At 50.7% G+C, this 10,600-nt stretch overlaps 1 protein-coding gene across 1 annotated transcript; it reads left to right on the top strand.

The window, feature by feature from the left end:
• The first annotated feature begins 527 nt into the window (after window positions 1-527).
• On the top strand, window positions 528-5,282 carry PARS2 (prolyl-tRNA synthetase 2, mitochondrial). The gene is made up of 2 exons (XM_037161477.2): window positions 528-573; window positions 3,632-5,282. The coding sequence occupies exon 2, from the start codon at window positions 3,660-3,662 to the stop codon at window positions 5,082-5,084; it is 1,425 nt and encodes a 474-aa protein (XP_037017372.2). The 5' UTR covers window positions 528-573; window positions 3,632-3,659; the 3' UTR covers window positions 5,085-5,282.
• The last annotated feature ends 5,318 nt before the right edge of the window (window positions 5,283-10,600 follow it).

Here is a 10,600-nt window from a genome sequence, read left to right as displayed (position 1 = left end):
TCACCGTCCCCAGCTTCTACAGCAGTGGGTGCTGGTACATGGTATTGCCCAAAAAATATTTTATGAATGAAAGTTTGACTTTATATCTTAAAGGCTGCTTCTTCCAACTGTTTAAAATTTTTTAATTTATTTAAATTGAAAGCCTGTGAAATAATAGGGTAGATCTGAAACAACATCATCCATTGTCGTCATGGTTACACTACAGCCAGCGGTTCTCCTCTCCGAGGATGGGGCGGGTCCTGGCGGTGGGAGGAAACAGAAACCAGAATAAAGACTTTGACCATAGAGTTACACCTCCGTAAATTCTAGAGGGCACTTCCGGGATTTACTCATTTCAGCCCGGGCCAATCTTCGATCTTTGGAAGAGCCGAGTTCTCGCTCTTTGGCTGAGCTTCCGGAACACCTCGCACATGTCTACGAGTTGAATGGGGCTAGTCCCCCAAACCGGCTTCTGATTGGCTACAAAGGCGGGAGGTGGAACCTGGGAGGGCACGCCCCACCCACCGCTTGCTGTCCGCGCAGGCGTGCTGGCTCGGCGGTCTTAACCAGAGTCTTCGGCTGGTGCTGCAATTGGTGAGCGTGGGTGACAGTGAAGATCGGGGAACTGACGGTGGTGAATGGAGGGGCGGGCGACAGAGTGAAGAGAGGGCACTGGGCGCGGACACCTAGGATCCTGGTGTCCGTTTTCCCACGTGCATCCCGTCTTTGGGTTGGGACAGAGTCACAGTCATACAAAGTTTTGGATAATACTTGTCTCCCGGTCTCAGTTTCCTCCCTGGAAAGTTGAGGCCAGGACTTCCTCCATGTCTACCTCAGGTGGTTTCGTGTCACGGTGTTCTTAGAAATGTGAGCCCTGGAGAGACCCTCGGGGATTCGATCTTCCCATTTACCTATGAGAAAACAGGTCCGGAAAGTGTAGTCATTTGACCGTGTCACCAGCCAGTGACAGCCAGTAGGCTTTTGCAGTGGTTCTCCCAATGTGGTCCCTGGACCAGCAGCAACAGCATCACCTGGGAACTTGCTAGAACTACAGATTCTCTTCCCACATCCCAGACCTATTAAATCAGAAACTGTGGGCGTGAGGCCCCACTGTCAGTGTTTAACAAGCCCTCCAGGTGATTCTGATGTTCACTTAAGTTTCAGAACCACTGGTCTAGTTAACCTAAGGCCGAGGCAGTAAGGGTCAGAAGGGAAGAAGGGGATGGACTTGAGAGAAATCTTGCAAATAGACTCATTTAGGAGGAGCCAAGGGTGAAGGTATTTCTGTCTTGGGCCACTGGCCTGAGGCGGAGCCTCAAGTGGAGTCAGGTGTGAACCACATGTTCCTTGCTTCCCAGACCCATACTCCATGCAGTCACACTAGGACTCTGTAGCATTGCCTCCCAACCTTTCTCAGGTTGTAGACCACACAGAAAATGATAATGTCTGTACAGTGTGCAGGGGCAAGGGATGATGCTGCCTGAGACTGGAGAGGACCAACTGGAGGACTTGAGGCTGAAAGCTGGAAGTAACCACATGGGAATTCCAGCTTCCCAGTGCTGAAGGGGATCGGTAACCCTGCAGGGGAGCTTTGCTCCATGAGATATGCTGAAAATCAGAGGGGCTCACTAAGTTTGACAATATAAATCAAGAACCTTGGAAGTTTAGACCCTTTGACTCAGTAATTTCATTCCTGAAATTCCTCTTCCAAATATAAAACAAAATTAAAACTTTCTCTTTGTTGTATATTTTCTATAAAAGAGAAAACCAACAACTCTCTGGTAGTAGGAGAATCATTCTTAATGTAGTCGATCAATGAAATGTACTGTCATTAGAAATGTGTGACTATTTGGTAAAATCATAGAGAAATCTACATGCTCATCCATCAGATGATGTCTGGTGAGCCCCTGCTGCATGCTGAGTGAAGAGCAAGTTAGATGTGGTCTTTGCCTGCACAGAGCAGAGTGCCTGAGGGAGCACAGACCACTCATTGAGCAGTATAGTGATGCCTCAGTACTCATCGTTAATTCGTCCTGAGGAGTGGCAAGCAAGCAGTGACTGATGAAGCATTTTCTCCTGCGGGGTGGCAACATGACTCATACAAGTTCTAACAAGTGCAGTGAGTGGCGAGCAAGCACTGACTGCAGAAACATTTTTTCTTGTCAAAATGCGATGGGTACCAGGTTTGACAAGTTCTGAAAGTGACAAGTATTGAGGTACCCCTGTATCTCCAAAGAGTGACTGGCGTTTGGTACGTGTGAGTGGGCTGCTGCAGGAGAAGCTGGTCTTTGGAATGCAGGGGTAGTACCATCCATCCTAGAGGACAGGATGGTACTCCCGAGGCCTGGAGGATGGGTAGGTGTTGGTATGCAAGGGGGGCAGTGTGTTTAGAGTGAGCATGGTGCAGCAGGAACACGGAGAGGGCGATTTTGAGATACGGCCAGAGGAGCAGCAGCCAGCTCACATGGGGCCATGGCGCCGTGCAGGTCTGAAGCCAGACCCGATTCTAAGGGTATCAGGAAGCCACTGGAGGACTTTAAGCAAGAAAAACTGTTAGGTGTTTTGGTAGTGTCCCCTATGGCTGCAGCATGGAGAGTGGATTAGAGAAGGAGGGGGTGAAAGCTGGGAGCCCAATGAGGAGGCCGTTGCACTAAGCAGGTGAGATGATGGTGGCCTGGACCTGGGTGGAGGCTGTGGAGGTGGAGAGATGGGGTAGACTGAACAGCAGGTGAAGAAGGAATGGCAGGGCCCAGAGGGTTGGTGTATGTGGCACATGGGGGATGGAGTGGATGGAACCCAGGTTTCTGGTTTGGGTACATGGTGGCTTGTGGTGCTATTCAGAGGGATACGCTGCACTGGAGGCTGGTAGGTTTGGGGGAAAGGTGCTGAGTTTGAAGTGCAATGTGTTCTGCAGGAGACATTTGGATGAGTACATCTGAAGCTCAAGAGACATATAGGAGGTGGAAATGTTGACTTGGAGCCATCAGCATGAGGCCTGACCATGCGTATGTGGGAGGGCAGAGCACAAGCCATCTGACATTTAAGAAGGGTGGGCAAGGGGCAGGGCTGACAAGAAGGTAAGGGATCACCAGCTGTGGTTGTCTTTGAACCCAGGGATTATAGTTGCTTTTCTTTTCTTTTTTATTTGTTTCTTTTTCCCACTAGTTTTCAATAATAATAATAATAATAGCAAACATCGATTGAACTCACAGTACCATATACTGTTCTAATAACTTTCATAACTCCTCTAAATTCCCTATCTATAAGGTAGGCACTACATTATTACCATTTTACAGATAAACTGAGCACAGAGGGTTAAGTCACGTTCCCGGGCTACATGGGGCGCTGTTGGCAGAAAGCCCCCCGCACACAGGCTACCTGGTGTCAGTGCCTGTGCATTGCCGCCGGTTCGTGTCTCCACAGTGTACAGTTACATTTTTGTAAGTGGGAAAATGGTGGGGTTTTTTTTTTTTTACATGGCAGTAAGGAAAGTAGTGCTTGGACCTGCGAAGATGTTAGAAATGAAAGAATTTGCATCTGCAGAATCAGTGGCCGTCTTAGAAGTTTGGTGGAGGCCAGACTGAGCTGGCCATTTCATGGTGTCAGACAGTCTGAGTTAACGCTTATTTCTGCACAACCCGTTTTTCTCCAGGCACAAGTGCTGCCCTGTGCCAGGTGTCATGGAAGGGCTGCTGACGAGATGCAGAGCACTGCCCGCCCTGGCCACCTGCACCCACCAGCTCTCTGGGTACATTCCCCACAGGTTTCACTGTGCCCCAGGGAGAGGAAAGCGCTTGGTGCTGTCCCACATGTTCCAGCCCCAGAACCTTCGGGAAGACCAGGTGCTCTCGCTGGAGGGCAGATCTGGTGACTTGACCTGTAAGAGCCAGCGGCTGATGCTGCAGGTGGGCCTGATCCACCCAGCAAGCTCTGGTTGTTACCACCTCCTGCCTTACACCGTTCGTGCCATGGAAAAGCTGGTGAGGGTGATAGACCAGGAGATGCAGGCCATCGGCGGGCAGAAGGTCAACATGCCCAGCCTCAGCCCAGCAGAGCTCTGGCGGGCCACCAATCGATGGGACTTGATGGGCAAGGAGCTACTAAGACTTAGAGACAGACACGGCAAGGAATACTGCCTAGGACCAACTCACGAGGAAGCCATTACAGCCCTGGTTGCCTCCCACAAGACACTGTCCTACAAGCAGCTCCCGTTCCTGCTGTACCAGGTGACAAGGAAGTTTCGGGATGAGCCTAGGCCCCGCTTTGGTCTTCTCCGTGGCCGAGAGTTTTACATGAAGGACATGTACACCTTCGACGCCTCCCCAGAGGCCGCCCGGCAGACCTACAGCCTGGTATGTGATGCCTACAGCAGCCTGTTTGACAGGCTGGGGCTGCATTGTGTCAAGGTCCAGGCAGATGTGGGCAGCATTGGGGGCACGATGTCTCATGAGTTCCAGCTGCCAGTGGCTATCGGAGAGGACCGGTTTGCAGTCTGTCCCCGCTGCAGCTTCTCGGCCAACATGGAGACACTGGACTCGTCTCAAATGAACTGCCCTGCTTGCCAGGGACCACTGACCGACACCAAAGGCATCGAGGTGGGGCACACGTTTTACCTGGGCACCAAGTACTCCTCCATTTTCAATGCCCAGTTTATTAACATCCATGGCAAACCTGCCTTGGCTGAGATGGGGTGTTACGGGCTGGGTGTGACACGAATCTTGGCTGCTGCCATTGAGGTTCTCTCGACAGAAGACTGTGTTCGCTGGCCTGGCCTCCTGGCTCCTTACCAAGTCTGCCTCCTCCCCCCAAAGAAGGGTAGTAAAGAGGAGGCAGCCACGGAGCTCACAGGGCACCTGTACGACCACATCACAGAGGCGGTGCCGCAGCTTCGTGGGGAGGTCCTGCTGGACGACAGGACCCATCTGACCATTGGAAACAGACTGAAAGATGCCAACAAGTTTGGCTACCCCTTTGTGATCATCGCTGGCAAGAGGGCCCTGGAGGACCCTGCCCATTTTGAGGTTTGGTGCCAGAACACCAGTGAGGTGGTCTTCCTCACCAGAGAAGCAGTTGTGGCGTTACTGAGCCAAGTGCAGGTCGTCTGAGTGCCCCCAGCCCCGCTCACTGCACGGCGTGGAGTTCATTCAGATGCGGCCTTTCCTGTGCTTCTTTCTGGGGCAGGTCCCTCCAGAAACAGGGCTCATGGAAGGTGAGCACATGTCAGGAAAACCGATTTTTATCTCGTCATTTATTCACACTGTTTATATTTAAAGTCATTCACTTGGTCCCCCTCTCTGGACTGACCATGCTGCCACATACCATTTTTTTATATCTCACTGTGGAAGCCTCAGTTAGGAGGCAAGAAAGAGCAGACTTCTCGTCGTGTCCCTGAGGCGATCACCTCCTTTGTCTCAGCTGAGTTTCCCTGGTGTAGGGCTGGAGTGGCTGACGGCCCAGGCCCTCGTGGCTCCATGTTCTGACTATAGACCATGCTGCATACGGCCTTCTGCCACTTGAACGTGTCCTCTTCCCTACTGGGGCCTCAGTTTTCCCATCTGCAACAAAAAATATGGACCTGGATCTATGAAGTCCTTAACGGTTGTCTGTCACTGGCTGGTTCCACAAGAGGTTCGTGATAGACACACCTGGGTCCTCTGATGCTCCATAGCCAAAGCTACACAGAAAATTCATGTGATGAGCTGACAGCCCACCAGATCCGGCTCTGCGGAGGTGGCTGTGCGCTGAGGTCAGGCTGTGTCGGCTGAATAAAGGTGGACTGTTGGGATGAGCCTCGCATGCTCATCTGAAACAGTGGCGACATCTGCCACCTTAATATTGTAGTGGTAGCTTGTCTTGAGAATCTTTCTACCATTTCTACTCTTCATTCCAAAAGGGAAAAAAATGGGTGTCTGGAAAACTCAGTTTTAAACTGTTGATTCCCACACATACCAGGGGTAGCAGGCTTTGAGTGCCACATTGACCTTGGCCTCAGTGCAGAGTGGAATTCTAGAGCCATGGCAGGGGTGAATATTAAGGTCTCTGCCTGAAATGTGTGGAAAACTAGGAGCAGACTAAAGCCACTCCCGCAGTGCCACCTGCTTCTGTTGCTCCCACTCACCATATTAGGGTCTCATCCAAATCTAACAAGGGCAAACTCAAAGGCACCATCCCCTAAAAAGGCCCCTGACAGCTCCTGGAAGTGTTTTTCCGTCTGGCCGCCCCACACTCTCCTGTTGAGCCCAGATGCCATTCTTTCTTGTTCGGGGCCACACAGCTCCTTGTCTGGTGGGCCAGCCTCTGGTAGTTGATGGTCAACTCCCCGAGGCCAGGATCCTAGACAGATTCCAAGAACTGCACCACAGTTCTTGTCTTGGCCAGTTGTTCCACCTGCCCCAAGCTTCCCAGCAGCTTATCACTAGAGTAACCCTGCCCCAAACACCCATCAGGTTTCCTAATGACTGCACATGCCAAGCCCCTACCACAGGGGCTCAGGCCCAGCATTCAGGCCAGGAGATGTGGATTCTGACAGCAAACCTAGAGAGGCCGGATTGTGAGGCACAGCAGCTTACCCTCGGCTGTACATTGGAACCACCTGGGTCCCACCCAGAGCAAGGTTCTGTTTATGGACAGGGTGTGGCCAGGTGTCCAAGCTCCTGGATGATTCTAACGTGTGAGGTCCACTGAGAGTGCCTTGTGTGCAGGTAGCTGCCTTCTCTGAGCCTACTTTGTAGCTGAGCGTGTCTTTTGAGTAGTGTAGGTTGTACGTTATCGGGCTGATGTGAGCTCTGCTTATAGTGGTCTGGTCATTTATTTGTCGGGGGCTTGCCATGTGTCACTGCTGTGAGACCCCTTTATACACTGCTTTCAGATCTTGGAAATGTGCGGGGGAGGTGCTTTTACTCTCAATTTACCAATGAGCAAAGCTGAAGTTTAAGCAACTTACTCAAGGATGCACAGCTCTTGTGTATCGGAGCTAGAATCCAAGTATTGACCCAAACCTCTGCCCTCCCCACCACACTGCATGGCCTCTGCCTGCACAAAAGTGATTTCAGAAAATAAAACTGGCCCTGGCTGGAGTGGCTCAGTGGACTGAGTGCTGGCCTGTGAAACAAAGCAACACTGGTTTGATTCCCAGTCAGGGCACATGCCTGGGTTGCAGGCCAGGCCCCCAGGAGGGGGCATGTGAGAGGCAACTACACATTGATGTTTCTTTTTCTTTCTCCCTCCTTCCCCCCTCTCTAAAAAAAAATCTTGAAAAAATATAAAACAATGATTTATGTCCATCTAATCAAATTTGCCTAAAATAGGTGAGAAATTAGAATTCATGCAAATGGGTGCATATATATTTAAATTTGTGCTCTATAATCATATATATGGAAGGCTAACACCTTTAAAAAACCAATTAATTTTTAACTCACGAATGCATGAATTACAGAACGATTTGAGGGTGATGCAGAACATGGAGCTTCAGAGCGGGAGGAGCACTTGGGGTCTGCCTGTCCAGCCTTCACTGCACAGATGGGAAATGGGCCTGCAGTGGGAACTCACTGGCCACACACTGTCTGACCGGCAAAGGTGTGGTGGTAGGCCAGGTGCCACATCCCCTAAAGCAGGCTGCTTCCAGTTACCGTGTCATATTAAGAGAGGGTAGGCTCGATCAGCTTTTGAGCCTCAAAAGCCTCGTAAGTATGAAATGAAACAGGTACTTTGCAAGGCAGACAAACACAGGGAGTGCAGTGGTTTGCCTAAAGTCAAGTTGAACTGAAACTGAGGTGTCCTGGTTACTGGGTTATGTCAGTAAGTATGTCAGTAACCCAGGACTGGGTTATGCCTCTCGTAGCCAGGGGCAGTATCATTTGGTTGAAAGATCAGGAGAGACAGCCCTAGATTCACCTCTAGGACCTTAGACAAATTACTTGCCCCTTGTGTATTTCAGATTCTTGTCTGTCAGATGCCCCCATGAAACACTTCCCGAATACCTGATGGTCTAGGGAACGCCCCTAACGGGGCTTAGGGCTGCTGTTAACTTTATCTCCAGACCGGGATCTTGTTTTCTCGTGATGTTTTATATCCTTCCCGGGAATGCCCCAACAAGAACTAAGTAACGCCTGCAGAATGGCTCCATCTCCTTAGAGGAAAAGATGGAAATATTCACATTATGTATCTTTCTCCTTCCTAAGCTTGCCAGTGTCACCACTTGCCATAAATTGATGAAATGGAAATGCTTGCAAAATAACAGGTACAAGCTGTATTATCATTGCTTATTCCTTGGGGAGATCTAGAAGCAACTTGCTGGGAAATATTTAGCAGAATTAATACTTGGGGACAAAGGCTGATGCATAACAAAACCATCACATAAATCAAGCTTAGGATGCAAATCAAGGGCTCCATTAATATTCTGTGTTTTAATGGAAGAAACACCTGCTGGGCTATCCATAAAGGAGCTTGCAGAAATTTGTAGAAATTGTCATTTCCTTAACTACCTGTGTGCCGGGCCTCTTTGCAGAGGCCCCACCCTCTATGCCCACACCAAGGCAGCAGAACCCTTTTTAGAATGGATTCTTACACATCTAAGGGCATAGAAAGCTTTGCTTATAGTGAGGGAAAATTTTTCTAATTGCGGATAGCTTTTTATAATGTGGAAAATGGAGAAAAATTATGATGTTATTGCAAACTTAGGGAACATTTTTAAAAAATCAACGTTCTTCATTTAATTGAAAGTAATGGCTTGTATATTAGTGACCCAGACCAGAGACTCAAGTCACACTTCCTGGTGCCTGATAGCCATGTGACCTTGTGCAAGTATGACCTTCCTCATACTCCCAGCCCTTCCTGGTCAGTAAAAGGGGGACAACAGTACCTAGCTCATAGCAGGCGCTTGGTAGGGGGCAGCTGCCCTTGTTAGACATCCCTTTGCATACAGTAGGTCACCAGCACATTCAGCCACCACTTTAGTGCAGGCACGCCGGCCACTCCTGTTAAACCAGCAGCTCTAAAAGCTGCTATGAGCATCCATGGTGAAAGGGCTTAATTGCCCTTGGCTAATTAAAACTGTAGGGCCAAGAGCGTGAGCAGGAGGCACGTACCGGTGAATGCTGACTGAGGATGCTCCCCCTGCAAGGGTAGAGCTTACTGACCAGCCTCACCTAGAAAGCTCATGGCCTGACGGGAGCCCCACCGGTAGGGTGTTGGGTGCTGTGGGGTTCAGCTGTAGGCTCTGGTAGGGTCTCTTCAGACTGGATTCTTGTACCCAGGCAGACAAGTTGGGGACATTGCATGGCTGAATGCATGACTTTACCATAACCTTAGAGTGAGTAGGCAAGGGCCACCGGATCGACTGCCAGCTCCTCAAACGCAGGGGCCAGTCTTGTTATTGGTCTCTCCTGAAGGGTTTAGGGGAGTCCTGAATTCAAGTTCTGGCTGAACTTCTCAGTAGCAAGCTGACTTTGGATGAGCCGCCTACACTCTGCGCCACTTTTTTCGCCAGTAAAATGGTGCTGTACAGCTGCTCGCCCCCTGGGGGGTTGGGAAGCTTGTGAGCCAGTCCACGTAAAGCACCTGGAACAGGACTGGCACGTCCGAAGTGTTCCACAGATGGCAGCTGTTACTGCTAGGCCAGACCAGCATATGTGCCACCCCTAGAATATGCCTTTTCAAGACTTTTTGCCTTTGCTTAAAGGCCTCCCACTTCGCCCCATCACTCCAACACCCTGCTCAATGTCAGGGCCCATATCTGTCCTGTGTTCAGGGGTGAAAAAGCTCTGCCTCACATCATGGATGCTAAGGATGCTGGTGCCTTGCCCTTGCTCCTCCTTCTCCTCTCTGGACTTCAGTGTCATCTGTAAAATGAGGTGGAAGAAGGTTGAGTCCTTGCAGGAGCTCTGACTCAGCTCTGCTAGTGTCCCAGGCATGAGCAAGCAGGAGACCAAGGTGGTTCCAGATGAGGGCCCAGCCCACATGCCCAGCTGGAAGCGTCTGCTTCCACTCCCACCCTGAAAGCCCTGACCCTGACCTGTGGGGTCTGGGGGTGGGGTGTACATGTGCCAGTCTTGTGCGGCCTTGCAGAGACCCCTGCTCCGCGGGCCTGCTCCTAAACCTGCCTGGTCCACTCTCCTGGAGACCAGAGAATGGCAGAGCCCATGGGCGAGAAAGGCGAGGAGCATTGCTGGAGATGTTAAGATGCCACACGGCTTGAGCTTAAGATGCCACTGATGCTAGTGTGTGCACACATGGGGCCTCGGAACAGGACTTGCTGTATCTTTTTCATTCATCCATTTATCCATCAGCACACTCACTGAGCTCTTGCTGTGTCCGGCCTGGGCACTCAGACAAATCCCCATCTGGCCCCTGTGCACTGACAGCTGGCCTTCGGGAAGGTGCAGCACAGCACTTCCCAAAACCGTAGACAGTTTGGGCAGGACTGGGTGGGGCGGGGGGGGCGCTGTCCTGTGCACTACAGAATGTTCAGCAGGATCCCTGGCTGTTCACTGGATCCCAGTACCATCCCACCAAATTGTGATGATCAAAAATGTCTCTAGACACTGGCAAAGGTCCTCTCAGTGCAATGACCCTGACTGAGAACCACTGGCCTGGGGTTACCAGTCTGCACAGACGCGCACCT

This window comes from Artibeus jamaicensis, unplaced genomic scaffold (genome assembly GCF_021234435.1).
Source record: "Artibeus jamaicensis isolate MK-2021 breed Jamaican fruit bat unplaced genomic scaffold, CSHL_Jam_final scaffold_1019, whole genome shotgun sequence".
NCBI classification, from domain to species: domain Eukaryota; kingdom Metazoa; phylum Chordata; class Mammalia; order Chiroptera; family Phyllostomidae; genus Artibeus; species Artibeus jamaicensis.
Note: the sequence above shows the minus strand (reverse complement) of the source record. Positions and strands in the feature narration are given on the sequence as shown.

Excerpts from the sequence above, each read along its gene's own strand:
- PARS2 (XM_037161477.2), top strand. The coding sequence starts at position 3,660 with ATGGAAGGGCTGCTGACGAGATGCAGAGCACTGCCCGCCCTGGCCACC.